This window comes from Bubalus kerabau, chromosome 6 (assembly GCF_029407905.1).
Source record: "Bubalus kerabau isolate K-KA32 ecotype Philippines breed swamp buffalo chromosome 6, PCC_UOA_SB_1v2, whole genome shotgun sequence".
Taxonomy (NCBI): domain Eukaryota; kingdom Metazoa; phylum Chordata; class Mammalia; order Artiodactyla; family Bovidae; genus Bubalus; species Bubalus kerabau.
The window spans coordinates 19858518-19885683 of NC_073629.1; the positions used below are offsets into that span (position 1 = coordinate 19858518).

Below are 27166 nucleotides of genomic sequence, written 5' to 3' on the forward strand. Positions count from 1 at the left end.
ACCTCATAGGGATACCTCTCCCATGGCTGTAGAGAAAACAGAGATGTGCCCAAAGTCACCCAGCAGCAAGGGCCTAAAGAGAGCTCCCACCTCTTTCCCCCTAAACCCTGCCTCTCCTCTCAGACTGAAACCTTCCATCTGGGGACCACAAACTAAACGAAGGATTGAAGACATTTTGCTGCCTTGCAGCTGTCTCCTCAATTGCTGACTGGGAGGAGGAGTGAGGGGAGTTCATTATAATTTGCTTTTGTGAATGTTTAATATTTCAATTAATATGATTAGCCCCAAGCCTGAATGAGCAGCAGGGCGGCAGGTCTGCTGACAAGACACAGAGTAATGAGATCAACAGGGCCATGGGGTCTTCCTAGGCTCTGTCCTCAGAGGGCGAGATCTGTTTAGCATCTCCATAAATACCAAGATCAGATTAGGAGGCAAGGGAAGGAGCAGAGGGGGTGGGGAGGTGAGTGGAAAGTTACTTTTCAGATGTGTTTGCACTCTTGACTCCCTGGCACTGCCATCTCGTATTCTGGCCACTCTGGTCAGAATGGTGGTCAGGTGGTCCTCTACCATCTGCCACCACCCACCCATTTTAGAGGGCCCTACAGGGAGGACCTGGACATTCATACAGTGAAGTATAATCATGTCTGCACACACACACACACACACACACACTTTCTCTCTCTCTCAAACATACATACCTGGCAGAATGTGACTTCAGGCCACAGGAGGGAAGGGTGGAAGGGGGTTAATGAAGGATTGAGCAGTAGAAGAAAGGATATGTCTCACCCAGGGCTCAGATGAAGACACAAGAGGAAGAAAAGCCAGACTCAACCACTCCCTGCATTCCCACTAGGAGATGTGATAGGGGAGTTAAACCTGTGGATTTGGAACCAGACTGTCCAGCCTCCGCTCTCAGCTAGCTATATCTCTTTCTAATGCATGACCTTATGGAATTCATTTAATCTCTCTGTGCCTTGATTTCCTCATCTTTACTGGGAGATAATGATAAAGCCTACATCATAAGGTGGTGCTGAGGGTTAAACAAGTTAGTCAATATAAAGCACCTGAACAATGCCTAGGACATGAACCAACACCATAAGAGCCCTCTAAGCAGTGTTATTATTATTTCCCTTTACAGAATAAGAAGCTGGCCTGCCCAGAGAGCCTAGGAAAAGGGGTGCTTTTCCTAGGTGGGACAGATTTCAGATGTGGAGACATCAGCGTCATTCTGGAGTGACGAAAGGGTGACAGGAGGCAGGGTGTCCCACAAAAGCTGTGAGCCCTGGTAGGTGAGCACCAGATGGTGGGCAAGGGCTGCCCCGTCTAGGAGGTTTGAGGTCAGCAAATACTCTCTGCATTGAGGGGGAGCTGTGAGCAAGCCCAGTGCGTGGAGGGGTCAAGCTCCTTTGACATCATCGGGTAAACTGATTATCTACAGTAGGGCTGTCTAGGGGAGTACTGGCCCCCAAGTGTGCTTCTGTGCGACCTGACTCGGTCTCAGAGTCCCACTCAGGGAACCTACCTGGAGCAGGGGAAGGAGAAGGAAGGAGCGTTTGGGTCTCCTCTGCACTAAAGGGGAGCGTACGGTTGTGATTCTGCCCACTGAAGCAATCAGGAATCTACTCTCATCAGAGGTTCTTTGCTTTGACTATTTCTTCAAGAAATATTTGTTAAGCTCCTACTATGTGTGAATAAGACATTGTGCTAGACACTGTGAACAGTAAAATGCTGAATTAAATGGTGTCCTGGTCTTCAAGGAGCTTCCCAGTGAGAAGGCGGTCACCACCCGTGACGCTGTCACCACCGGCTGTCACCACCACCGCTGCCACGCTGCCCACGCACGTATTACACACAAACCCCCCAGAGGGCAAGGAGGGGGCGTCAGCAAATGCCAGCAAGATCGAGTTTTCCTTGCTTTCTCTTCTGGAAAACATACAATTCCCTCTCTGTACTCTTCTCACCCTGCTCTCTCTTCCACAACCCCGTTTCTATATTTCTCTCTGGGTCCCTTCTGCCCTTTCCCCCAGGCTCCGTGACCTGCTTCCCTCCCCAGCTACACCCTTCTCCTCACCCGCCCCTAACCTGCCCAACTGTCTCTATGCCCTCTTCTTTCCTCTGATTTCTTTCCTTGGCTCCCCACTCTCAGTCTCCCCAGACGCCGGCTCCCCTCTCTTCCTCCCCCTTGCTCCCCTCTCCTGGGTCTTCTCTTCCAGCACCGGGGACAGCTCCAGCCCCCGGAACAATGGACCCCACCTTAGGGCTCCTCTGTAAATTCTCCATCTTAGTACCTTGCCCAACTCGTGATTGGGGAGTAAGATGGGGGAAGGGTGATTATCAACAGGACCAGCTGCTCTTCTGGGGGTGGGAAGGGAGTCAGGGAGGAAGGAGATAGAAAGAGGGCGTGGCTCTTGTCTGGATTGTGCGTCCCTCTCCAGGGTAGAGAATTTGTATTCCACCCCTGAGACTGACATCACTGATGTCAGGGGAAAGGAGGTGGGAGTGGGGAGGGGGGTGTGGAGGGGGTAGGTTTTTGTTGAGGAGAGCGCGGCCGGAGAGCAGAGCTCCGGGACCCAGGTGACCGGGAAAGCAGGCAGCCCCAGCGGCGGGAGCAGCCAGCAGCAGCCCAGGCCCGGGGACCGGGGTGGGGGTGGGAGGGGGGCTGAGGGGAGGACCTGAAGGGGGGGCGGCAGGGCCAAAGGGACCCCCGGAGCCCTGCCGCCATCAGAGACCAAGCATCTGGCATCAGGGATCTTCGGACCCAGCAGAAGGACCAGCCACAGGGGAGGTGTCCTCCAGGAAAGCCAAGGAGAACTCCACCTGCCCCACATCAGGAGTGCCCCCCTCCCAGCGCTGCTGGCTACCATACCAGGACCCTCAGCCCTCAGCTCCCATCCCGTCACGCTCCTCAGACCCCCCTGCCCTCCACCTCCAGCTCTCATCTCAACCCCCAGTTCCCAGTGCTTCTGCTACCACCCTGACCCTCCAGGTCTTGGCCACACTGCCCCCCATCCTGGGATCTCTGCCAGCTCTCTGGGAGGGAGATCATTTGTTTGGGCTATGCCCCCTGGTGGCATGACAGTGTCTGCCTAGACCCCTGACCCCTAGCCTTCAACTCCCTGGGCCTCCTTTGTGTGAAGAGCTGCCCCTCTGCTAGCACTGTGGTTGGGGCCACAGGGAAAGCCAGCCCCGGCTGGGCCCCAGCCCCGGCCACTTGCCTCCTTGCTGGGCAGCTCCCCCTGGCCTTCGGGCCTCTCCCTGCTCCCCTCGGCCCCTTCTCCTGGGCCGCCCCGATGAAGGAACCGGATGCCATCAAGCTGTTTGTGGGGCAGATCCCGAGGCACCTGGAGGAAAAGGACCTGAAACCCATCTTCGAACAGTTTGGTCGGATCTTCGAGCTGACTGTCATCAAGGACAAGTACACCGGGCTGCACAAGGGTGAGGGGTCAGGCCAGGCTGGAGAGGCTTCAGGGAGTGGGCTGGGAGGCTGGGAGGAGGGGACAGGCCAGGCTGGAGGGATGGAGTGGCTGGAAAAGGCTGATCTGGAAGGAAAAGAGTTCCTGGGATGGGTAGTGTGGATGGAAGAGCTAGAAGAGAACTCAGCTTGGGTGACCAGGGGACTCCAGGTGGAGGACTCAGGAGAGCCTCTTTGGGGGAAGAGCTGTCGAGGGGCTGCAGAGGTGTGGCTCCCCGAGCTGAGGCGGATGATGTGGACGTGTACGCAAGGAAGGATGGAGGAACGAGAGAGCTGGTTTGAGGGACAGAAGGTGGGCAGGGGTGTGTGTGTGAGGGAGGTGTCGCGCACAAGAGGAGAGTCTTAGTAGCCTCAGATACTACTGGGACAGGGGTATGGACCCGGGGTCACGTGCTTAACCTGGAGAGAGTGGATGGATGTTCATGGACTGGGCAGGGCAGCTCCAGAAACTAGAGAGGGGCCTGGAGTGACTATAGAATGACAGGGGCTGGTGAAGATGTGGGAAGTGTAGGGACTGGGAAGTTAAGGGAGCTGGGGGTGAAGAGAGGCCTCAGGGCTGTGCAGCTAAGCAGGGTCAGGCCCAGGGTCAGTCAGGTCCGGGGTCAGGCTTTGGAGAGCCCCTGGTGGTGGGGCTCAAAGGGGCCACACTGCCTTCCTGTCCACCAGCCCAGGGACTCCTGTGCCCCGCTCTTCCCTTCCTTCTCTAGTCTGCTCTCCACGCTCGGAGTTGGAAAGAAAGGAAGAAATAGGGAAAATGGGAGAGGGGAGGGGTGATGACCAAGATGGAGGGAGGTGGAGGCGAAGGAGGAAGGGGAAATAAGACCAGCTAAGGAAGAGAGGAAACCACAGACACGTACTTGTCTGGAGATCACATGCCCCTTCTCCTCCCCCCACACAAAGCCCCAGCTTCCGACAGCCCAGGCTTCTCTCTCTTCCATCACCCCACTGTGGAAGACTCCCGGTCTAGGGGTCTCTGCCCCGTGCTCCTCAGCCCAGAGACTCCTGGGGAGAACATGCACCCCCTCTCAGGCACCTCCCCTCCCCAGCAGGCAGAAGGTAGCAAGAAGTGAGCAGCTCCCTGGTCCTCAGGCTCACAGGGAAGGAGAGCCTTTTAGGGAGGGGAGATGGGGACTCACCCCCACCCGGCCTCTCTGCCCCTGCCCCTCCTCAGGATGTGCCTTCCTGACATACTGTGCCCGCGATTCAGCCCTGAAGGCCCAGAGCGCCCTGCACGAACAGAAGACGCTTCCAGGGGTGAGTCCCACTCCAGGGCCAGAGGGCTGAGAAGGGCCGTAGAAGGGGCACCACCTTCCCAAGACACTGAACATATCTTCCACCTCCTCTGGTCACTAGGAGGTCACTTCCTCCTGGTGGCTCTCCTCCTCCTTGCTGAAGATGCATGCATTTCTTCCCACGGATATGGAAGGAAAACAGCGATGAGTGGAGTAGATACAACATTTGCCAGCAGCAGAGGCGGCCCGTTCCCCACCCGCCCACCCGCCCCTGGGGCCACATGTAGAGGGAGGACTCAGCTGGCTGGGTGGTGTGGGGAGAAGACTGTGGGCACCAAGTGCAGGGCAGAGGGGGGCAGGAGGCGCTCAGGCACTCTTTCTGGCTCTGGGGAGGAAATCTGACTGTGAGATGGGAGAAGCGTGCTTGCACCCTGAGATGAGCAGCTGGTGCCCGCTGGATAGGCATCTCTGAGCTACTTCTGAGGTCGAACACGCTCACCTCGTAGCTCCCAGGAGAAATCACAGGAACAGTGTCACAGGGCATCGGGGTGGATCAGGGCCTGGTGGGCCTGGGCTGGGAGTAAGCCCTGAGGAGGGGGGCAAGGGGCAACAGACAAGGGCAGGCAGCCATCAGCATGGAGGGTCCGGCCTGACCCCACCGAGCATGCCTAGGGAGGCAGGGTGGCCTCCAATGTGGCCTCCCTCCTGCAAGGTCAGAGCTCTTTGTCTTCCTCTCAGCCATCCTTGCAGCTTGTCCCAGGCCTAGGTCGGGGGAGGGTGAAGACAAGAATAAAGACTCTCAGACTGCCCCCCCTCAGTTATGCATCCTGGGGGGAAAGGATGTGCCATTTCGTTTCCGTATCTCTCGGCTTCTGTGGCCTCCCCTGGAAAGTACCTCTTGACAGCTAACTCCATCCTTCCCTCCAGCCAATATTTGCTGAACAGTCTGAGTGCTGGAGACACACCTGTCACATCCCCTTGTGTGGGAAATGGAGATGCAGCCTGTTTTTCCAGCTCTTCCAGGGAGGGAAATAGACAAAACAGATGGAAAGAGGGTGGGGGGAATCCAGGAAAACAGGACTGTCTCCATCACTCCCAACTTCACACCCTCCGTGGCTAAGTGACCCTCTGTGGCCCTCGACCCTCAGTGCCCCTAGGGCAGCAGACGCACTGCCAGGTCCCCGCCTGCACCCACCATCTTCCCGGCCACGGCCCATGAAGTGAAGGATCTGGGCATGTGTGAGCAGGCTCGGGTTCTAAGAAGCACGTGTGTGTGTGTGTGCACGCTCATTTGTGTGTATCTGTGTGTGTGTGTGTGTGTGTGTGTACTCATGTGTGTATTTGTGTCTGTGCTCGTGTGTGTGTATGTCTGTGTGTGTGCTCATGTGTATCTGCGTGTGCTCGTGTGTGTCTGTGTGTGTGTACTCATGTGTGTATGTGTCTGTGTGTGTGCTTGTGTGTATCTGCGTGTGCTCGTGTGTGTCTGTGTGTGTGCACTCATGTGTGTATGTGTTTGTGTGCGTGTGCTCGTGTGTATCTGCGTGTGCTCGTGTATGTCTGTGTGTGTGTGCTTGTGTGTGTGTGTGTCTGTGTTTGGGCACAAGCATCTCCAGGAAGCCTGGTTTCCATCGCATGACCTCATGACCCTCCTTTTTCTCTTCCTTCTGTGGAGGCCCCACACAGATCAACAGTTTTCATTTCCATTGCTGTTTCTCTTTCTCTGTTGTCGCCCATCTCAGAATTCCTGTGAAAAGAGGAGTGGGGAGGGCCAAGGGAGGAGGTAGAAAGCAGGGTTGGGGGTCATGGGTGAGAGAGATGGCAGGGATGGGCAGGAGCCCCGGGGCCATCTATGCCAGCAGGGGGCTTCCTCCCTGGCCCTGTCCCCCTCCAGCCGCCTGTGTGGCTCGGGCATGGCTCCATCCTGGGTATGGAAAGGTGCTGCCTCCTCTTCCTGAGGAAGTAAGGCCTGGGCTCAGAGGTGAGTGAGGAGGGCACCCCGGTTAATAATTGTCCAGCCCTGGCCGGAGCTCCCAGGTGACGCTGAGTTCTCACTCTGGCCCCTGCCCCAGATGATAGAATCCAGACGCACCTCACAGAGCTTTCAATAGGAAATGAGGGATTCTGTCCTCCAAGGGGGCCCATGTAGGGGGGCCCGTGTTGGGGTTTGGGGGAGCAGACCAGGGCAGCCTAGGGGAGCCAAGCTCGGCCTGACCCTGTGTGCCCCAGGTCTTTTCTCAGCCACCTGCCTTTCTGGCAGTGTTTTCCTTCAGATGAGTGTGTAAGTGTGTGTGTGTGAGTGTATGTGTGTGTCCAGTCTCCAGCTCTGGTGCAATTGTGTTGGGAAGTTCCCCCTACTGTCTAATCTCCATGCTTCCTTCTGCAGGTTCTTTCTTTAATGGGGGCGTTTACTCTCTCTCCTTTCCCCCATCTTTATCACCCCAGAATCTGGAAGGTACCGCCATATTTGGGTGATGTGTAATGCTGCAGAGAGAAAGAATGGGAGCTGGACCTATGGCCATGGAACCCCATTCCCTTCTCTCCTTCCTAAGAATTCCTGGGAAAGGCTCTGTCACAGGACCCTGAATTCTCTCTGAGCATTCTCCCTGTGGCCTCCTGGAGGTGGTGGCATGAAGGACTCCTTCTATCTGGCCTACCTTTCCTGCTCTACTTGGGCCAAAATCCCTTGGCAGGGACATGAATCCCCCCTTCACCTTGCCGTTGGGCAGGAGGATTATGGCTCCACGGAAGGGGCCTCTATGTGATCTGGGACACTGGGCTTGAGTCTGGAGCTGGGAGTGGCAGTGCACCAGGCCTCTGCCTTCAGAAAAATTAGATTTGTGGGCATGGGGAACTCTTCTTGGAAGTGGGGTCTTTGCTCTTGGTGAGAAGAACTTACTTACAAGTGACCATGTTGGTGGGGGCCTTATAGATACTTGGTTGGAGTATAAGTAGCCCTTTCTTCTTTGGGAGGCCCTGGGGAGGGCTTATCACCTGGCGGGTAGTAGCTAGGGAAGAGAGGCACCCGGCACCTGGTTGCCAGGTAAACAGGGCCCAGCTGGACTCAGGGGAGGGGGCAGGTGTGCCCGAGCTGAGCTAACAAAGACTGAGCTTCCCACAGGAAGTGCCAGGCCAAGAAGGAGAGGCTGGGAATGGGGTACTGGGGGCTACCAAGGGAGAAGGCTGTCTGCAGGGGGTGGGGAGAGCCTTCCGTCACTGTGGTCTATGCTGTGGTCTGTGCACTCGTGTGTTTTCGTGCAAATCTATATCAGCTGTGGATATTTATTGATATGCTATTTTTGTGCCTGGGAGCCTTGCAGGGCAGGAGCACCATTCTCTCTCTCTGGATCCCAGGTTCCCCATCCCCAACCAGAACAGCAAATCCCCAGGGGCCTGTTGGGAAGGGTTAGTGCCAAGCCTAAGAATTCCCCAAAGCTGTGACTCAGGTCCTACTAATCCTGTAGTAGGGTTGAGAGGTTGGCTGCTGAGATCCCCATGAGGGGACTTCCTGGTCGCTTAGACCAGAGAACAGGAGAGGAGGAGAGTGAAAGAACGAGAGGCCTGAGTGGCTGACCACTACCCCTCGCTGCATGCACACACATACACACACACACACACAAACACGCCCTTGAGGAGATTGAGCCTCCGATGGGATAATCCCAGATTGCTGAAGGATAAAGCTGGGGCAGATTGGCCAGAGGATTTGTGTGTCTGTTACCACCCACCCCTGCCAGCTGCTCTCAGATCCAGAGACTAGGGGGAGGGGTGGACAGGGAGAACGCATTGGTTGAGGTGGGGCCTAGATTGGATCTGGAGCTGAGAATACCTCATCTGCAGAGTCCAGCTGGACAGACTGGCATGATTGCCACCTGGGAACAAGGTGCATGTGAGAAGTGGGCAGGGACAACCACCATTCCTGCACTTCTCTGGGTGATGCGCTGACACATGAAGTCTCAAGGGCTGAGGGCAACCTGACTCTAGACGGCCAGATCCAGCCCATTTCACAGATGAGGAAGCTGAGGCCTAGAGGAGAGAAATGTCCAAGGTCACCCAGCTAGTGAGTGGCAGGGCCAGCCCTCGAAGTCTATCTAGTGCCTTTCCTGAGGGTTACTTTGGTCCCACCCTTGGAATGTGGATGAATGGTTACTTCTGTTTATTTTTTTGGCCACTAGAACAAGGGCAGCTCCACCAGCAGGTGAGTGGGGTGACCAGGTGTGGCCCCAACAGTCAAAGTCTTCAACAGCAAAATATATTCAGACCTGAAATACTGAGTCCTCTCCTGCCTCTCCAGTTCCTAAGATGCTCCCCACCCTGGTGAAGGAAATCAACCTGCAGGAGTCATTCCCAAGTCCTTTCACCAGACAGGAACACAGAGAAGGGAACTGTGGGCATTTCCACCGGAAGCTGAACAAAGGGAGATGCTGCAGGGGTAGGGAGAGGGTAGAGTTCAGGAGGACTTCTGGGTACCCGGAGAATCTCAAAGGAGCACGGGACAGCATTTCCCCCCCTAGAGCTGTCTTGATAGTGAGACACCAAGGATTTGATCTGGAAGAGGAAGACAGGAGCTTGGACAATATGGCTCCTGTAGAGCCTACTCAGCGCCTCCCTCCAGAATCAGGAAGCTCTCCTGGGCCCCTCCCCCACCTTTCTGCCCCCACCAAATCCTCCACCCCCAACATACCCTGTTCCCACCCACCTCCCCACTCCTCCGGGTGTGTGGAGCAGCAGAAGTGATGACGTCACCACGGTCGCCAGGGCGACGGGGACGGATAAATCAGGCTGAGTGGGCGGTTGCCATGGCGCGCATTCTCCCGTTGCCACGGAGACTGGGCATCTGCTCCCTTTGTGCTGCCCGAGTGCCTTCCCCCTGGGGTCAAGGGGTGTAGGGGGGCAGAAAAAGAGGCAGCCACACCTCCAGGGGTCAGACGGAAGTCGGAGCATCTGTGGGGTCTCCTTCAGTCCAGAGTCTTCCTGGGGGCTTGCTTGATGGGGTGGCCTCTGCTGCTCCTACTTTGTAGAACTGAGGCAGCCTTGCTGAATAGCCCTTGGTTGGGCTCTATCTCAGGACCCGGGTCCTGTGGGCAGCCCAAATCTCCCCCTAAGGAGAGCAGCACCTGTCCTTGGCCGGATCACCTGGGGCCCTACCTGAGCTTGGAGTCCTGCCCCAGGAGCACCCTCCTCTTCTTCCTCTCCTTCCTCTACCTCTAATCCCCTCGGGTCCTAATCCCAAACAAGACTGAACCCCATCCCTTCCTTCCCACCAACAGTTTAGAGGGCTGGGCCTGGGGCTTACTCCCTCTAGCCTCTCTGCAGGTCCTGGCCTGGGGAGGGCACCTGGGGTGGTCAGAAGTGGTCCCCAGCAGTTCCTTTCTCTTCTTTCCTTTAGATGAACAGGCCAATCCAGGTCAAGCCAGCCGACAGCGAGAGCCGAGGAGGTAGGTTCTGTACATTTGGAAAGGTGGGCATGAGTCAGGGTGGCCAGAGGGGATGTGATCCAGCCCACTGCTGAGATGGCAAAACTGAGGCCCACAGGGAGTGTAAGTCAGCCCTTCAGAACCGGGGTGTCCTCTCTGTGTAACTGTAGCCTATCCCCCAACCATCCCCATTTCACACTCTAGAGCCATTGGTCCCCAGGGTGAGGGGAGTCCCAGGGAAGAGCGGAGGTGAAGGGGAGAAGGGGAGGGGTCTCTGCCTGTCCCAGGCTGGAGCAGGGCAGGGAAAGTGCCCCCAAGGCCCTGCATCTGCCCCTCCTCCTATGCCCTCCCCGCCAGAAGACCGGAAGCTCTTTGTGGGGATGCTAGGGAAGCAGCAGACAGATGAGGACGTCCGGAAGATGTTCGAGCCTTTCGGGACCATAGACGAGTGCACTGTGCTGCGGGGCCCAGACGGCACCAGCAAAGGTAGCCCACCGACAGCCCTCCCCCACCGGGCCCTCCCCCACTGGTTCCATGGGCAATGGGGACTATGGGGGCACCCTCCAGGGTGGGCACTCACCCCTTCCTCTTCCCTCTTGAACTCTTCAGGCTGCGCCTTCGTGAAGTTCCAGACCCACGCGGAGGCTCAGGCGGCCATCAACACCCTTCACAGCAGCCGGACCCTGCCGGTGAGTCCCACCGCTGCCCCAGCCCTCAGGCCTCTTCCAGCCTCACTGGGCCCAAACCAGACCCTGGCTCAGAGTGGGCAGTCCGTTCTGGATAGGATCTTTGGATTTATTAAAAAAGAATTTTCTAGTAGAAGAATCAAACTTCTTAGGGACAGCTTCCCCTTGGAAAGACCATCTCTCTGCCCCTTGTCCCCATGCCCATCCCCCATCTTCAGTCCAAAAGCCCTTGCCCTCCTCTCCAGGCTCCTCCAGCCCTCAGCCCTCTTCACTTTTCACCTCTTCTCCTTCCTCCCCGCCACATCCCCTGCCCCCACTGGCTGGGCATCAGGACACTTGCTTAGTGGCCCCACGTGCCCTCTGCACCTTCATCCTGCTGCCCTACCCACTCCCCTCACATTGGCAGTGGATTAGCTAGCTGACTGCTCTCACAGAGGGCTCCCCAGCAGAGCAAACCCCTCAAAAGAAACTAGCTAGCTCCCAAGGAAGCTTGGAGTTTGGTTTCCCCAAACTCCATCAGGTTATCTAACAGAGGCTGGGCAAGCAGGCACTTAGCAGGGACCTGGGTGAGAGGATACAGCATCAGATAGAGAAATGCGTTCCAGAGCCCAGGATTCTACAAGGATCCTTGCAAATGTTCCAGGCTAGTTTTTATTTACTAATAGCTTAGGCTGGTGTTCAATGTCGAGCTGTGTCCCCTGAGCACACCATGAGGACTGGGACACGGGGGAGCAGCTACAAGGCAAGATGAGCTGGAGATTAAACATTTGCTATAGCTGATCCACCCTGGGGATGATTTCCGGCTCAGGATCTGCATGGAGAGGCCAGGAGTGCCCTTTGCATTCTGGGAGCATCTTCCGCTTTCCAGAACATGGCTTCATATTCCTCGACTTTTCCTGGTCTCTTGCACGACCTGTCACGGGGGGAGGGCAGGATGAAAGCCTCCCCATTTGACATCGGCGCTATGATGGCTGCCTTCCCAACGAGGCCAAGCCAGGAGTGGAGGAACTGAGGCCAGGTCCTAAAGGCTCTGGGGAGGAGACACGCTGACTCCATCCCTCTGACCACGTGTGGGGCTGGTGCTCAGGGTGCCTCATCCAGCCTGGTGGTGAAGTTTGCCGACACGGAGAAGGAGCGCGGTCTCCGCCGAATGCAGCAGGTGGCCACCCAGCTGGGCATGTTCAGCCCCATCGCTCTCCAGTTCGGCGCCTACAGCGCCTACACCCAGGCCGTGAGCATCTCCCTCCAGGGTCCTGCCCCCACCTCCCAGTGCCAAGGCCCAGGGTGGAGAGGGGAGCCGGACCAGGGTGCAGGGGCCCCACTCTCCTCTCTTCCTCTGTTCCCAGCTGATGCAGCAGCAGGCGGCCCTGGTAGCGGCTCACAGTGCCTACCTCAGCCCCATGGCCACCATGGCTGCCGTGCAGATGCAGCACATGGCCGCCATCAATGCCAACGGCCTCATCGCCACCCCCATCACCCCCTCCTCAGGTAAGGTCCAGGCAGGGCACGGCAGGGGGCGTGAAGGGGGCAGGTTGGGGGATCTTCCACATGGTGCAGGTGGGGAGGAGGACACAGGGACCCCCATCACCCCCTCCTCAGGTAAGGTCCAGGCAGGGCTGGGCTGGGCTGGGGTGCAGGAGGCAGCTCATGGGAGCTTCCACATGGTGGAGGTGGGGAGGGGGGCTCAGGGAAGCGTGGGGTTTGGGAGGGGTCAGGGGTCAGACAGTAGCCTGCCTCCTCCCCTCCGCCTCCAGACTTGCTGACCATTTCTCTGCATCTCCGTGTGTATCTGCTTCTCTGCCCTGTCTGTGCTGCTTTCTCCTCCCCAGGAACCAGCACGCCTCCTGCCATCGCTGCCACACCCGTCTCTGCCATCCCTGCTGCCCTGGGTGTCAACGGCTACAGCCCAGTGCCCACCCAGCCCACCGGGCAGCCTGCCCCTGACGCTCTATATCCCAACGGGGTTCACCCCTACCCAGGTGGGGTTTTCTGGCCTCCTGCCCACCGCTCTCCCCAGCAACCATCCCCCCACCACTCTCACTGTGGGCAGTCAGGACCCCCCTTTCCTCTCCAGACTCCGAGGTGACAAGGCGCTTTCTCCTGCTCTGTCACCCAGGGCAGGGATGTTCCTTCCCCGTCTCGGCCAGGGAAGCTGAGGCATACAGAGGCGAGGCAACTTGTCCAGGGTGGCACGGCCAGCCACGACTCAAGTCTTGCTGATGCCAGGCTCTCCCCTCTGCCCGCGACTCGGTGCCTGTCCACCCTCTCAGTTCACCCCCATGCCCTCCCATGAGGTTGTCCTCCCCGCCTGCCTGGCCTTGGCTCCCAGAAGCACAGGTGGGGCTCCCCGCTGCCTCTGAGCCCCCTCTCATGGTCAGCGCTGCTCTCCCCAGCCCAGAGCCCCGCGGCCCCTGTGGACCCGCTGCAGCAGGCCTACGCGGGGATGCAGCACTATACAGGTGAGGAGCCCCGGGCTCAGCCAGGGTGGAAGGGTTGGCGAGAGGAAAAGAGGCCTGGGCTTCCTGCTTTCTGCCAGTCACCCCCTCAGACTTACCTCAGGCCATACCTTCAAGGACACACCTTTATGGGCATGGTCTGAGGCAGCCCTCCTCTGACACCTCTCATCCCTGTCAGCTCCATTGGCCAGCCTATGGGCAGAGGGACAGGGTTGGTTAGGAGGGCCAGGGGCAGGGGCATCTCAGAACCCCATCAACTCTGTCCTCCACAAACCCCCCAGCAGCTTACCCAGCAGCCTACAGCCTGGTGGCACCTGCGTTCCCACAGCCTCCTGCTCTGGTGGCCCAGCAGCCCCCGCCACCCCCACAGCAGCAGCAGCAGCAGCAACAGCAGCAGCAGCAACGGGAAGGTGTGGTGTGGCCTCGGGTGGGGGGGTCCCAGCTAAGAGCTTTCAAGGGTGGGGTGCCCTTGTTGTGGGCTCCAAGGCCACCTCTGGCCCCGTGCACGGGGATGAGAGTGGGTAGGGGACAGACGCGGTGGCTGGCTCCCTGGCCTGCATGTTGGGGGCTGCCTTCCCCGGCCCCTTGCAGTCTGTCTCCCCATCACTGAGCACCTCCTTCTGTCTCTGCTGCCACCCAGGCCCTGACGGCTGCAACATCTTCATCTACCACCTGCCCCAGGAGTTCACGGACTCAGAGATCCTCCAGATGTTTGTCCCCTTTGGCCATGTCATCTCAGCCAAAGTCTTTGTTGACAGAGCCACCAATCAGAGCAAGTGTTTTGGTAAGAATACAATGATCCAAAAGAGAAAATAGGGCACATTTTGCCCAGACACCAGATGAGGACAAGGTCTGATGCACTTGAAGGCACTTTGGGTTGCAGTGGGTCTTCCCAGATGGCGCTAGTAGTAAAGAATGTGCCTGCCAATGCAGGAGACTGTGAGAGACATGGGTTCGATCCCTGGATGGGAAGATCCCCTGGAGGAGGGCATGGAAACCCACTCCAGTATTCTTGACTGAAGAATCCCATGAACAGAGGAGCCTGCCAGGCTACTGTCCGTAGGGTCGCACAGAGTGGGACACGACTGAGCGACTTAGCATGCACACATGCACATCTGGTTGCAACGGGCCCAGTATTTGAAATCCAGATCATCCAGGAGTCTGAAAGAACCGTTTTTTCCACTCCTGATATCCCATACCAGCTGCTGCCCAGGCCTATCCCTTCCTCCAGAAACCGCATCTTTCCTCCTTTAAAAGTTGGTCAAATCCATGCTCTGAGTGGACTGGAAGAGGCTCAGGAGCTAGGGTAGTTCAGTTTTCAAAAGGAAGGCTTAGGGAGCAGGGTTTAGTGGTCTTAGTTCTTTGAAAGGCTGCTTCGGGGGAGAGAGGGGACATACTTGTCCTCTGGGCTTCAGATGTCATTTAGGGTCTGGAGTGGAAGTTTCAAAAGGCAGGCTCTGAGCTATCCAGGCCAAGGAGGGGGCTTCCTCTCAAAGAATGCAGGAAGAAAGGTCCTGGGGTATGCAAGAGGGTGGACTGGACTCATCCACTCAACTACTACTTACTGAAAGCCTCCGGTGTGCTGGGCAGTTTCTGGGCATTTGGGAGACATGGAAAAAGCAGGGTGATTACAGGAAAGCAAAGGGTAGGCCTTGGCCTAAGCTCAGGGGAGTGAGGGGGGCTGGGCCAGGCCTTATGACCCTCTCATCTTAGGCTTTGTGAGTTTCGACAATCCAGCCAGCGCCCAGGCTGCCATCCAGGCCATGAATGGTTTCCAGATTGGCATGAAGCGCCTCAAAGTCCAGTTAAAGCGGCCTAAGGATGCCAATCGGCCCTACTGAGGACACCCAGGTGGGTCCCGCTCCCGTCCTGTCAGCTCTCTAGCCCCTCACTGCAGCCAGGGCCCCCCCTCCTTTTCCTAGCCCCCTCAGGGATGCTCACCCCTGGCTCTGGGCACTCAGCAACCTGGAGCAGCTTCCTCAGCTGTTTTCAATCACCCAGGTCTTTCTCTTTCACTTTCTCTTTCACACACACACACACCGTGACCCCAGAGAGAGCCAAGTCTGTATCTACCTGTGTCCACTCCCTAGAACTTCCCCAGTACCTGGTCTCGTTTGTCTGGTCAGTGTCCATGTGTCTATGTGTCTCTCTTTCTGGTTTTCCTTTGGGATGGAGTAGAATTAGGGGAGTAGGGTTTGGGGACTAGGGGGACTGGTTTAGGGTACTGGAGGGTCCTAAAATCACTGGCTCCTAGAATATCTGTTGTCCTGAGGAGTGGGGACATCAGGTCGTGGTGCCCTGGACCCCAAGTGGTAGCAGTAGACCCATGGCACAGGGGAGAGTGACAGAACAGACTGGGGGGAGTCTGAGTGTCAGGCCTCTGGGAAGTACCTTTGGTTCAGGTGAGGTGGCTGGAATGCTGGACTGCCTGTGAATTTTACATAACAGGCCCCCTCCTCCCCATTGCCCGCCACCACCCACAACCTCATGGCCACAGAGCTGTGAGCTTTGATTACTTTTGTGTTGTTTAATCTCTTTTGGACCAAACCCCTGAAAAAAACACAACCCAAGAACAATACCCACATTTTCTGTTTTTCCCCCTTTCCCCCCAATCCTGGCTGCTTAACTCCCCCCCAACCCTGGGGGTCCCCCAGCCCAGGGCCCGTGTCCATTGTCGGCCGAAGCCCCCATCCCCGGACCCCTGCTCCGGGCCCCTGTAAGTTGCATGGAACGAGCGTGTTGTCTTTGGAGCCGATTGTTTGTTATTTGGGGAGGGGGCCGCGGAGGGAAGCGCCCCCCAGCCCAGGGTCAGGGCCGGGGGCAGCTCGCGGGACGTGCTTGGTCAACAGTGGTTGGTGACTGTGGTCTGTGTTCCGTGCATTCTCTCTGGCTTTCTTTGTTCCTTTTCCAAAAGGAATGAGAGCACCCCCTAGGGGCTGGGGCGGGTCTCGCCCACGAGACTGCAGCCCCGGCTCCGCCCCGGCCTGCTCTGCCGCCCTTTTGCGGACGCCCCCTTGCTCTTCTCCAGGTGTCTGTCCCTGTACCTCACCCTCCTTCCTCTGAGTCCCCTCTGCCTGCCTGTGTGTCACCTTGTGTCTTTGCCTCTCCTCCTCTGGCCCCTGTCTCCACACCCTCCAGCCTTTCTTCTCAAGGGCTGTTTGAGTATTTCCTTCCTAACATCCTTTGGTTACCTGTATCATCCGCCCCACCCTCCCGTCTCCTCTCCTCCACCCTGGCCCCTTGTCGAATGGCTGGGGGTCCAGACGGTTCAGTTTGGACCGAGGCCTTCCTGATGACCTGCCTTCCTCAGCGCCCCCGGCTCCCTCTGACCCCAGGGCCTGTGACCTGCATCCGCTGCCGTCTTCCTCCAGGCCTCACCTGTGTTTCCTTCCTTCACAGGTCTGGAGACACCAGAGGAAGGGGCGCCTCACCCCTCTCCCCACAGCTGGCCCCGGCCCTCTCTGCACATCCGCCCTGGGCCTTGTCTGGGCTCTGGGGCAAACGCTGCTTCGTGGGCCTGGGGGCACAGGACACCGGCCCACTCCCATCACCCCGCCTCCCCCAGAGGGCCTTTTCCTGCCAGGTGCCCTTTTGGCCTTTTGTGAGGGAGCACGGACCAGGCTCGAAGGCTCGGGGCTATCTGCCTTCTGCTGAGGCTCCTGTGATGGGCCTCCTGTGCCCAGCTTTCGCGCCTCTCTCCTCCACCACTGGGCCTCGTCTACCTGTGTGGCCCAGGAGGGCAGCGGGGGCCTCCGACACGCTCCCCACCCACCTCACCCCAGCCTCTTCCCCACATTAGGGGTTTCTCAGAAGCTGGTTTTCACACTCCCTGCCACCCTCAGCTTGAGGTAGGATAACCCTTAACCCTGGGCTCCCAGCCCTAAAACACTGCCTCCCCTGAGGGCCCCCCTAAGGAGGGTGTGGGGGAGCCCTGAGGGCTGCCTCTCCGCCAGTCAGCCACAGAGACCCTCCTCCTTTCATGAGGAAAAGACCTCCCCCAAACCCCTAAAAATGTTTACAGTCTCTGCTGGTCCCCTCCGTGTAAATACCACTACCACCCGTGCGTTATCCAGCCCGGCCCAGCCCGGACGCTGCCATCTCTCTTTCTGGGAGTTTAGACAATATTTCCCTTGGATTTTTTCTCTCTCTTGATTTCTCCCTTTGCTTTGGGGGGTAACTGGGTATTTGGGAGGAGGGGTGCGGGGCGGGCTAAAAGGGTTTATTACCTGATCATTTTCTTTAGAAAGAGGTTTTAGGGAAAAGAAATGGGGTGGGGGTGGGGGTGGTAAGGGGAGAGTGGGGAGTCAGTTTCAGACACTTCTCTATGCTTAACTTATTTATTTATTGCATTTTACTTTTAAAGAGTTGGTCTTTTCTGTCTAAATAAAGAAAAAAGTTTAAAAGCTTCAAATAAGTGTCTTGGAAGGATGGAGGTAGGGGATCTGGTGCCCACAGCGGGTGGGGGGAGAAGGAGGTATGGAGGGTAAGGTTGGGGAGAGAAAACTCTATGAGGAAGGCCCAGACTTCCTCATAGGAAGTCCTTTGAGCACAGTCTAGGCCTTGATCATGCCTTCATGATCCTGTTCCTCTGCCCTTCTTTTGGGCTTAGTTCTGGAATGCTCTACAGAGCAGGCGCAGAAGGGAGAAAGCAGGTCAGCAGGCCTCTTTCCCATAGCCAGCCCTGTCCATCTGAAGGCTGAGGACACGCGGCCTCACACTTCAGACCTCCACTTGTCCCTCGTTCACATGGGGGAGCTATGGGATACTGGGAGCGGAGTGTCCACCGCCGTTTGTAATGCAAATCTCTGTACCTGCCTGATTCTCTTCTAGGCCCTTAATGTGCATTTCCTCATTTCAACAACCCTCTGTTCTTGCTGTTCAGTTCCTCAGCCATGTCCAACTCTTTGCTGCCCCATGGACTGCAGCATGCCAGGCTTTCCTGTCCTTCACTATCTCCTGGAGTTTGCTCAGCTCAAACTCAGGTCCACTGAGTTGATGACATGAGGCAGGATATAATTTTACAGACAGGGAAATGGAGGATGTGGAGGTGAGCTCACTTACCCAGCGTCACAGAGTGACGAAGGGATGGTGCAGGAATGGAACCCAGGCCCCAAAGCCCATGGCGCACTTGTCTCACAGTTTCACCTACCTGTCGGTGACCTGAGGCAAAGATCCCAAGAAGTATCTAGCAGGCCGGAGCAGTGACTCCTATCAAGCAGAAAGCGGATGCATTAGCCCTAGTCTCTCGGGTTTCTAGATTCCATTCTGTAAACTGCTTTCCTGCTGGGGTTCACACAGGTGTTGTCTTTAACTTCACAACATATGGGCCATTTGCTTCTAGGCAGCTACCTGCAACCTCACCCTCATGACATTCTACTTATAAACTTGCTCACTTTCCAGCCTAGAGCTGGCCTCAGGCCAGAGCTATTCCATGACAGGACAAGGATGAGTGAATCCCCACAACTCACCCCCAATCTACGCCCCATACTTCTGCCTTTTCTTAAAACTGCCCCAAACTAAGAAGAGAAAGAGAAGTAACATGCGTGGCACTGGAGGGACTATCTGTGGACATTGTTTCAAGAAAAAAACACGTCTCTTGGCTTGGTAAGACATCAGGGATGGGACTTGCTCAGGATTCTGAGCCAAGTCCTCAGCATATGAAATCTCCAACAGAGACATGGGTGTGTGTGTCTGTGTGTGTGTGTGTGTGTGTGTGGTCAGAGATGGGATGAGGTGTGCACGAGGAGGAAGGTCACCAGAGTTGGAATTAACATTGTGAATTTTCCCCTGAGCTGCTCACTGTGGCTTTGCAACAGTTTCTGGGTCAGGACAGAAAGATGGAAGGTTGGGTTTAAACCAAAAGGCACCTCCAGAGTGATTTACTGACAGCTGGGATCTCCTGAGATGTGGGGATTGGGGAGACCAGGAAGGCTTCCCCTTTCTGGCATCTTTCCCTTCACACAAACAGGGAAGGCAGCATTCATTGCTTGTCACTGCTTGCTGCTGTCCCGCATCCCTCAAGGCTGCAGCCAGTTTTTCTCCAGAGAAGCACTAGGCAAGTCAGGTTGAATGATGGGGATGAAGAAGACACAGCATTCTTCTGAGGAATCAGAACATCTGGGCAAAGATTCTCCAGGCCCTTTGATGGCAAAACAAAGGAGGCTACCTGAGACAGAAAAGGGGGCTCCTAACTTGCCTGGCAAATCCCATGGACGGAGAAGCCTGGTGGGCTGCAGTCCATGGGGACGCTAGGAGTCGGACATGACTGAGCGACTTCACTTTCACTTTTCACTTTTCTGCACTGGAGAAGGCAATGGCACCCCACTCCAGTCCTCTTGCCTGGAGAATCTCAGGGACAGTGGAGACTGGTGGGCTGCCATCTGTGGGGTCGCACAGAGTCGGACACGACTGAAGCGACTTAGCAGCAGCAGCAGCAGCAACTTGTATGAACACAGATTTTTCAGACATCATACTGCTTCAAACATAGCAAGAAAGGTATAAAGGAGAGGTAGTTCTGTTAGCTGATGAAGTTCACTAACCTTTCTTCTGAGCAGAAGAGGCCTCAGTAATAAAATGCAGAATAGGAAATGACGACAGCAGGATCACTTACCTTCAAGCCAAACAAGAGGAAACCACATTAGTTTCTTCTAAAATAATCAAGTTACTGTTCAAATGTTTATGGCAGCATGAAGAGAAGAGAGAAGGAAAATAAGGCAGAAGAGTGGAGTGGACAGGTAAATAGCAGGGATTGGAGGAAGCCTTCTAGTTTTAGAGATAAAAAGACATTTAGGAAAATATCCTCAGTTGCGAGGGGGCTGTGGTGATGAGAATGTGCTAAGTCCCACCATTCCTTCACTGCATTCCCATCCCATCTGTGTTTTCAGATCTTTAAAATACATGAATGTAATACAAGCTGTCTCACTTCTTTAGGGTTGAACTCTTCAGTAGCTTGAGGCCCTCTCTGATTTTCAGGCTCTCCATTGTCTTTTCATCCTCCTGCTAAAATTTCAAGGGCTTTCACAGCCTTGGCTGCTTGAGTTTGTGACTGAAGCAATTCCCACTCTTGGCCAAGCAAACCTCATTCCCTTTTCCAAATTTGAGAACTTGAGCAGCCCTGGCTCAAGCTCCCAGGTCTTAGGTTCTCCCCTCTCTGGCTCCTCTTTCAGTCTATCTTCCTGAGTAGTTGGCTTCCTCTTGCTCCTCATAAATGGGGTTGCATCTTCTCTTTACTCAAAGAAGATGACGGCCGGATACGTGTTTCTAACCTGCTGTTTCTCCTGAACTCCGTTTTGGTGGTGCCTCTCCTCCCTCCGTCCTCCTCACCAGTAGAGGCTCACTGTGAACTGGCCCGGCCCAAACTGCAGTCACACCGTTGCTCTCAGGTCTCAGATCCAACCCAACTGCAAAGCCCTACTGGCTCGCGCTCACTCACGTCTGTTTCTCCATCTCACCGCCATCCACGCTGTCCAGGTTCTCCTCACCCACTGGAGATCTAGTTTCCTCCCCACCCATCTCCACATCCCCCCTCCTGTTCTCCAGAGAAGTCATCCATCTTCTACAAATTCATTCACAGGTATCTACTCTGTCTTGCTCATCTGCCATGTCCCCACCATCCGAATCAGTGCCCAGAACATTAGGAGGTGCTCGGCAAATAAGAAATAGCTGCTGGACACCTGTATCCACATTTCTCACACAGGCTTAAACTGCAACAGGTCCAAAGCTATTTTCTTTCCCAAAGTTTCACATCTTAAATATATCCATTTGCCACTGAGCCATGAAACCTTGAGAATCTTCTACTACTCTCCAGTAAACTCAATGTTTAATGCTAAATCATAAATGATTTTACTTCCATAATTTTTTCATATTCATTTCCCTCATTTCAAGTTAGTACTGCATCCACTTACTAATCAAGACAGTGTCCTACTAACTGACCCCTGTGTATGTATTCTGCAACATCAAAGTTTCTCAAGTGCAGCTGATGAAAGATGAAACTTCTCTTTTTTATTTTTTGGCCATGTGCAGTTTCTGGGGTCTCAGTTCTCCAATCAGGGTCTGAACCTGGGTTCTCAGCAATGAGAGCGTGGAGTCCTAACCAGGGGGTCACTGGGGAAATTCTCTTTAAAAAAATGTAGAGACTTTACCTGGCATTCAAGGCTCTTCAGAGGCTTATCTTCCATTTTATTCCTATACACACCTTAGATTCTAATCAAATAGAACTGTTTGTTGTTGTCTAGACAAGTATTCTGATACCTCCAACCCATGTATTTTCATTCCCAATTACTAGTGTTGGCACGTAACAGCTCAGTGAGGTTCGCTGAATGCCTTCTTGTTGAAATCCTGCTCCTTCTAAACAGTTCACTTTAAACACCATTTTCTTCATCAAGATTTAACTGCTTTCATCCAAAGATCTTTCTCTCATCTTTTCTAGTCCTTTTGCCACTTAACCCTTCCACCGCTGGGGATCACGGCCATTCCTCCAAGAGCCTGAAAGTCAGTCGAGTTTCTTACTTTGCTTTTCTATCTATTGCAGTTATCTAACACAGCACTCTGCACAAAGTAGATAATCAATGTTTGACTTTACCTTCTGTTATTCTAACTCTGGAGTTCCACTTTCTACCCCTCTGTGGATTCTTTCCTCATTAAATAAAAAATTGTTTTTCCCAATTAACACAGTAGTATCTATTGTTGTTCAGTTGCCCAGTTGTGTCCGACTCTTTGCGACCCCATGGGCTGCAGCACGCCAGGCCTCCCTGTCCCTTAGCATTTTCAGAAGTTTGCCTAAGTTCATGTCCATTGCATTGGTGATGCCAGCCAGCCATCTTATCCTCTGACGCCCTCTTCTCCTTCTGCCCTCAATCTTTCCCAGTATCAAGGACTTTAATATTTACCAAATTTCAATTATTTAGTACTGGCAGCTGAGTGAGAGACCCACGCAATGTCTCTCCCCGAACTGCCAAACAAAATGTCAAACTACTCCTTGCTCTCATGGTCTCTAATCAAGAAGCAAAAGCATGTGGCTCAGGATTATAGAAATAAAATAGGAAGGTCTATAAAAATAATTTAAAACATCCAACCAAACAAAAACGCTGAACTTTTCAGAACAGATTCAGCCCAGAAACTAACACACAGAGTAGAATAAGGATTCTAAAGTACAGGTGCTCAGTCCACAGCAGCTGAGACTCTTCTGCAAGAGCAAAAACATGCAAGACCATGTGTGCAGAGGAAGGACTCCAATCACCTGAGTACACAGTACGGAGCTGGGACTTGTTAAAGGTGACATGTACCTTTCGGTTCAGATTCCAGAGGGAAGTTTCCTGTTACTTGAAAAGTGAAAAAGAAAATACATGTTGATGGGCCAGGGGGACAGTTCTAAAACCTGTCCCAAGGGCTCTGCCAGACTCTATCTACATCAGGCTGAGGGAGAGACGTCCTGCGAGTCAATGTGGAGCTTCAGTGAACTGGCACAACCAATCCTGAGAGCTGGAGAAGGAACTTGCTGGAAACTCAACTGTGGGCCAGGGGCCTCCCAGCTTCTCCTTTCTCCTTCTCCTTCTTCCACCTCTCCCCAACTCCTGCTCTCAAACATCCGCCTCACTAGTTGTGCAGGAGAGCCAGTTACATGTTTCTCCCCATCTTCAGATGGATCATTCAAACTCAAATCTCAAACATCCTTCTTCACCTCTTCCCACACAACCCAAAGGATTTGTAGTCAAGGAAACCAAAGAATAGTTTCATCAATAAATCAATTTATTTAAAAGAATATGTTACAATTAATTACACTAAGTGACATTACCAAACAATTTTAGAGTGGTTAGCTCTAGAACAAGGAATGAAAGAAACACTGTTAGCCATTATGTGTCTGTGTATTTTCTCTTCACATTTCCTAAATCACAAATAAAAAATACAAGATACTGCAGTGAAAATACAATTAGAGTTTCTCTCAAATAAATTAAAAGTGTGCATGGTTTGGGGAAAACTGAAGCCCAGCTCACTGGCTTACAAAGGGGGCGTGATATAAAACTGGTGTCCAAGTTTAGCAGTTAGCCAGTGCCTCCACCCACATCACTCCCCTCTTAGATTCTGTTCCTCCCCAGAACCCTAAGCTTCCCACACATCCTAGATTACTGCTGAGGAGTGAGCTGACGTCACTGCGTATGAGTGAGCCTTGGCATGACGTGCTCAGGTTTAGAGGAAGAGGAAGGCAGGAGGTGAAACCGGAAGGTGGGGGACTAACGACGCACACCCACCACCTCTCCTCTGAGTATTCAACCACATCACCCTCCCAAAGGGAAGCTAATGTGACACAGTGAATCTGGAAGGAACCTAGCAGGTGTGCTGGGGCCCAACAGACCAAATGGTTTCTACTGCTGAATCAATCCAGAGAACACCAAGGACAGAAGGGAGGGCACCGCTGTCCCTCTAGGTTTGGAGACCTCGGGTCACCCAGGATGCCATCCCCTTTAAGAAAACTGCCTTCCACAGCCAGGTCCCCGAGTTGGCAAATTCTGAAATGAGAGACAGAGGTATCACCTCCCATCAGAGCCCTATACTGCTGCTCCAAGCACTGGATTTAGAGGTACAAGAGAGAGTGACCCAAAGCTACTGGCCTGGGCAAAGGATGAAACCAGATGGGCCAGGTATGGGGATGCCGAACATTTACCTAATCCTCCCTGAGAGCTGTCCAGGCCTAGGAGCTGCCCTGAGCACACACCTGTGCTGAGCTTAGACCTAGAGCAAGGGGAGGGGAGAAAAATGGAGAGTAAAATTAAACTATAAAGAGCAGAAAACCCAAAGCACGGGCCAAGGGAAACTTTCTACAGAGATATGTTTCTCAGGGCCTGCATTTTCTCCTGACCCATAACAACTCTGAGCTTTTATCAAAGAGGATGGGAACTCTCTGTGGGGGTGAAAGAGGAGACCAGGGTGATCCTGCTGGCTTTGCTGCGGGCAAAGCAGGGTGCAGGGGGACCTCTCCATTTCCTGGAGACAAATTGCAAAAAAAAAAAGACTGAGGAGAAGCCTCCCTGAGCAGAACCCAGGACTAAGAAAGACAGTAGGGATTTGAGAAAGGAAGTGCAGAGTAAGAGCGAAAGGGTATCACACAAACACTGCTTCATGCAAAGAAGAGCTTGACCCTAGGAGCTGCACAGCCCCAGAGACCTCTGCCTCCATCACAGGACACCTGCTGTGAACAGAAGAGACGAGAAAGCCTTCCTCTGGGCCTTCCCTCCTTCCCCTTCTCCCTAAGCTGGGGCTTTGTTAATGGAACAGCCTCAAGTAGGGGCTGGCCCTCAACATATTCTCCCAACAGGCTAACCATCCAGTGGGCTCCACCCAATCTCCAAGTGCCAAGTGAGTGCCAGGTCAGGGCAGGAGGGAGGGAACAGCGTCTACACACGCTAAGAGCACCCCCGCTGCTCTCACATCTGGAGGGCAGCCTTTGGGCTTCCCATGGACTCCAGGATTTGTTCATTCCTCTCCCACTCTGACAGAATAGGAGCAAACTGCTATTTTTAAAGTGTGAACAGAGCTGGGGCCAAAAACCTCTTCAGCTCCTTGGAGTGGGCAATCAACATACCTTCTTCTCATGGTCCTCTGGCTCATTATTAAATTCACTTATGCCAGAAGAAGTTAATTCTGTGCCAAAGCCTCCAAGGCAGGGCTCACTCTCTGCGACTTTAAACACAGCCTCCTTACAGTTTCCACTCTGCGATCCTGCCTGGTTTGGAGAAGGCGAGGAAAGACAGGATGTCCTACATGATACCACACCCCCCAGGGCAAGTGCCTGCCAGGGTAACAGTGAGAGAAAAAGTCAAGTGCCTCACAACCATCTGCAGAAACAAGTTACAGAAACAGAAACTTCAACCACCCCAACACTGCTCAGTGACTACAGCCAAATATGGCTGCCTCCCAGTTAGACAAAGCAAAAGATGCCACTCTGTGAGGGCTTTTGTGCAGAAGGCAGAGAAGGAAAAAAGTAAAAGAGGCTCAAAGATGTGTTTCAGACACAGCAGAGCCTGATTATAAGCTCTCAACGCCATCTCTTTGGAGCCTGGGGGTTGAGAATGTTGCTCCTGCTGCTCTCATGCCATGAGGGCAGCCTTTCAGAGAGCGACATTCTCAACCCCCAGTCAGCCCTGGCCCCAGACCCAGGAATGCAGTTCTTAGGTCTCAAAAGGTCTAACTGCAAGGTCAGATGAGGAGCTCTTTTAAGGAACAAAAATATTTTCCTTCAATCTCCTTTTAATTAAAAGTTGAGATCCAACCCAAATCAACCATATTCCTACTGTTCCTTTCTGGGTCCTCAGCTGGCTTAGACGGGTTATGGTTTTGCTTGGCTCAAATCACTGACCCATTCCAAGTTTCCCCAAGGCCTTGGGGATATGGTCAGATCCTTCCCCAACATGGTTGTTTAAGGAAGTCACAGAGAACCTAATAGTTACGGTGTTACTGGTAGGAACGGAGTAGAAAGAAGCTTACGTACACAGCGCCTTTCTTCTTTCCTCCCCTACCTAAGTCCAATCTTTGTGCCTAAAGATGTCAGCTTTGACTCTGGTTCCGAGTACGATCCCTGCTTTATAAACAGCAGAGAAATGGGCAATCATTACCATGAAGTGTTTCAGCGGTCTGGGCATCAACCTCCTGAGCTCCCCTTCCCCTTCATCCTAGGCCTGCTGGAAAAGCACACAGGGGGCCCTTGGGAAGCAGGAAGACGTGGAATGTGGCTAAACGCCATGAGTGGAAGAGAGAGAAATGGACCAGGAACGTTGTCTTGGAATCAAGAGAGACCACACCAAGTCTTCAGACTCTTCCTGCAGATCTGCAGCCCCACTGCCCTTGAAAAACACACTTCTTTCTCCTCCCCAGCAGCCTTTTGAAGATAAAGAAACTATGCTCCTTGCTCCTCAGACTCTATGGCAACCCATGGTCCAAAATCTTCATTCAATACAAAAAAGGGGGGAAAACCCAAGCAGGTTGTAAACTTTTCGAGTCCTTCATGAGGAGAGGTATTTTTCCCTGTAAAATTTTTTTTTTCCTTTTTAAAGTTTGTTTCAAAATAAAGAGAGCAAGAGAGAAATCATGAGTTCTAGTGAAAGGTGTGTAAAAACACAAGCTAAAAAAGGTACTGCCATCAATATGAAATTTAAAAAGAAATATATATATGTATATACGTGCAGCTAATTTGCGTATATATAATTTTTACATACATACATATATATGTCTGAACAGTGCAAATGGATGGAGTTCATAGTTCCAGTTCTAAAAATATAGTACAAGGAGAGTCTGTTGGTATGAGGCCCAGAGGAAAGGACAAAGATCCCTTTGGCGAATTGGTTGGGCTTATTTCTTTTCCTGTCTTAACTCAGCTGACTCCTGGTGCTGACCCATCTATTGTTCTCTACCAGCTCAATTACAGAGATATGAAACTCAGAGGGATTATTAATGACATTTAGTTTAGGGCTTTTGAATATAATGACTTTTTTCCTTTTTCTCTTCTTTTGTGTTAATGGTTACTCTGTCTGACATGGGAGACGAAAGGGATAAGAGGATGAGGGTGAAGAGAAGGAACAGGGTAATGAGAGGCTAGGTGGCCACATCCCTCTGCTGTGACCTCGCCATCTGGAAAATGTTCTGAAAGGAAAAAAAGACAAGAGTTATTGGGAAGCCTTGGGTGTCTTCATCTCCTTCCATCCAGAGACAACCCCTCACACAGAAAATGTACGATGGGATGACTCGACATAATGGGCCTCATCACTGGACACAACTTTCCATCAAGAATCACAGCCTTTTAGAGCTGGAAGGAACCCAGGATATTACTTATCCAGCTCAGTCTTTCAATCTCACAGATAAGAAAAGATGAGAAAACTGAGATCCAGGGAGGCCGATTTGAACAGAATCACAGAGAGAA

At 53.7% G+C, this 27166-nt stretch overlaps 2 protein-coding genes across 6 annotated transcripts in view; one reads left to right on the top strand and one right to left on the bottom strand.

Annotated features, from left to right (window-relative positions):
* The first annotated feature begins 3290 nt into the window (after positions 1-3290).
* Positions 3291-16874, top strand: CELF3 (CUGBP Elav-like family member 3). Of its 4 annotated transcripts, none has more exons than XM_055586843.1 (13): positions 3291-3435; positions 4644-4726; positions 10088-10136; positions 10473-10601; positions 10725-10804; positions 11889-12032; positions 12148-12289; positions 12631-12780; positions 13195-13260; positions 13539-13667; positions 13898-14041; positions 14971-15108; positions 16657-16874. In XM_055586843.1, the coding sequence occupies exons 1-12, from the start codon at positions 3291-3293 to the stop codon at positions 15096-15098; spliced, it is 1389 nt and encodes a 462-aa protein (XP_055442818.1). In that variant the 3' UTR covers positions 15099-15108; positions 16657-16874. The 4 variants fall into 4 exon arrangements, with proteins under 4 accessions (XP_055442818.1, XP_055442820.1, XP_055442821.1 ...); XM_055586845.1 differs by lacking the exons at positions 3291-3435; positions 4644-4726 and adding exons at positions 7796-7858; positions 8874-8896; XM_055586846.1 differs by lacking the exons at positions 3291-3435; positions 4644-4726 and adding an exon at positions 7812-7858.
* Positions 16875-22983: 6109 nt separating this feature from the next.
* SNX27 (sorting nexin 27) overlaps positions 22984-27166 on the bottom strand; it is an 80849-nt gene continuing 76666 nt past the window's right edge. Inside the window, exon 12 of one of the 2 annotated variants that reach the window (XM_055584287.1) lies at positions 22984-23762. In XM_055584287.1, the coding sequence (XP_055440262.1) occupies positions 23718-23762 (45 nt within the window). In that variant the 3' untranslated portion in view covers positions 22984-23717. Of the gene's footprint in view, positions 26890-27166 lie in introns of both variants that reach the window. The other variant, XM_055584286.1, reaches the window with a different exon arrangement.

Excerpts from the sequence above, each read along its gene's own strand:
- CELF3 (XM_055586843.1), top strand. The coding sequence starts at position 3,291 with ATGAAGGAACCGGATGCCATCAAGCTGTTTGTGGGGCAGATCCCGAGG. Across the intron at positions 10,602-10,724 it reads CCCAGACGGCACCAGCAAAG|GCTGCGCCTTCGTGAAGTTC; the intron begins GTAGCCCACCGA and ends TGAACTCTTCAG. Across the intron at positions 12,290-12,630 it reads CCCCATCACCCCCTCCTCAG|GAACCAGCACGCCTCCTGCC; the intron begins GTAAGGTCCAGG and ends TCTCCTCCCCAG.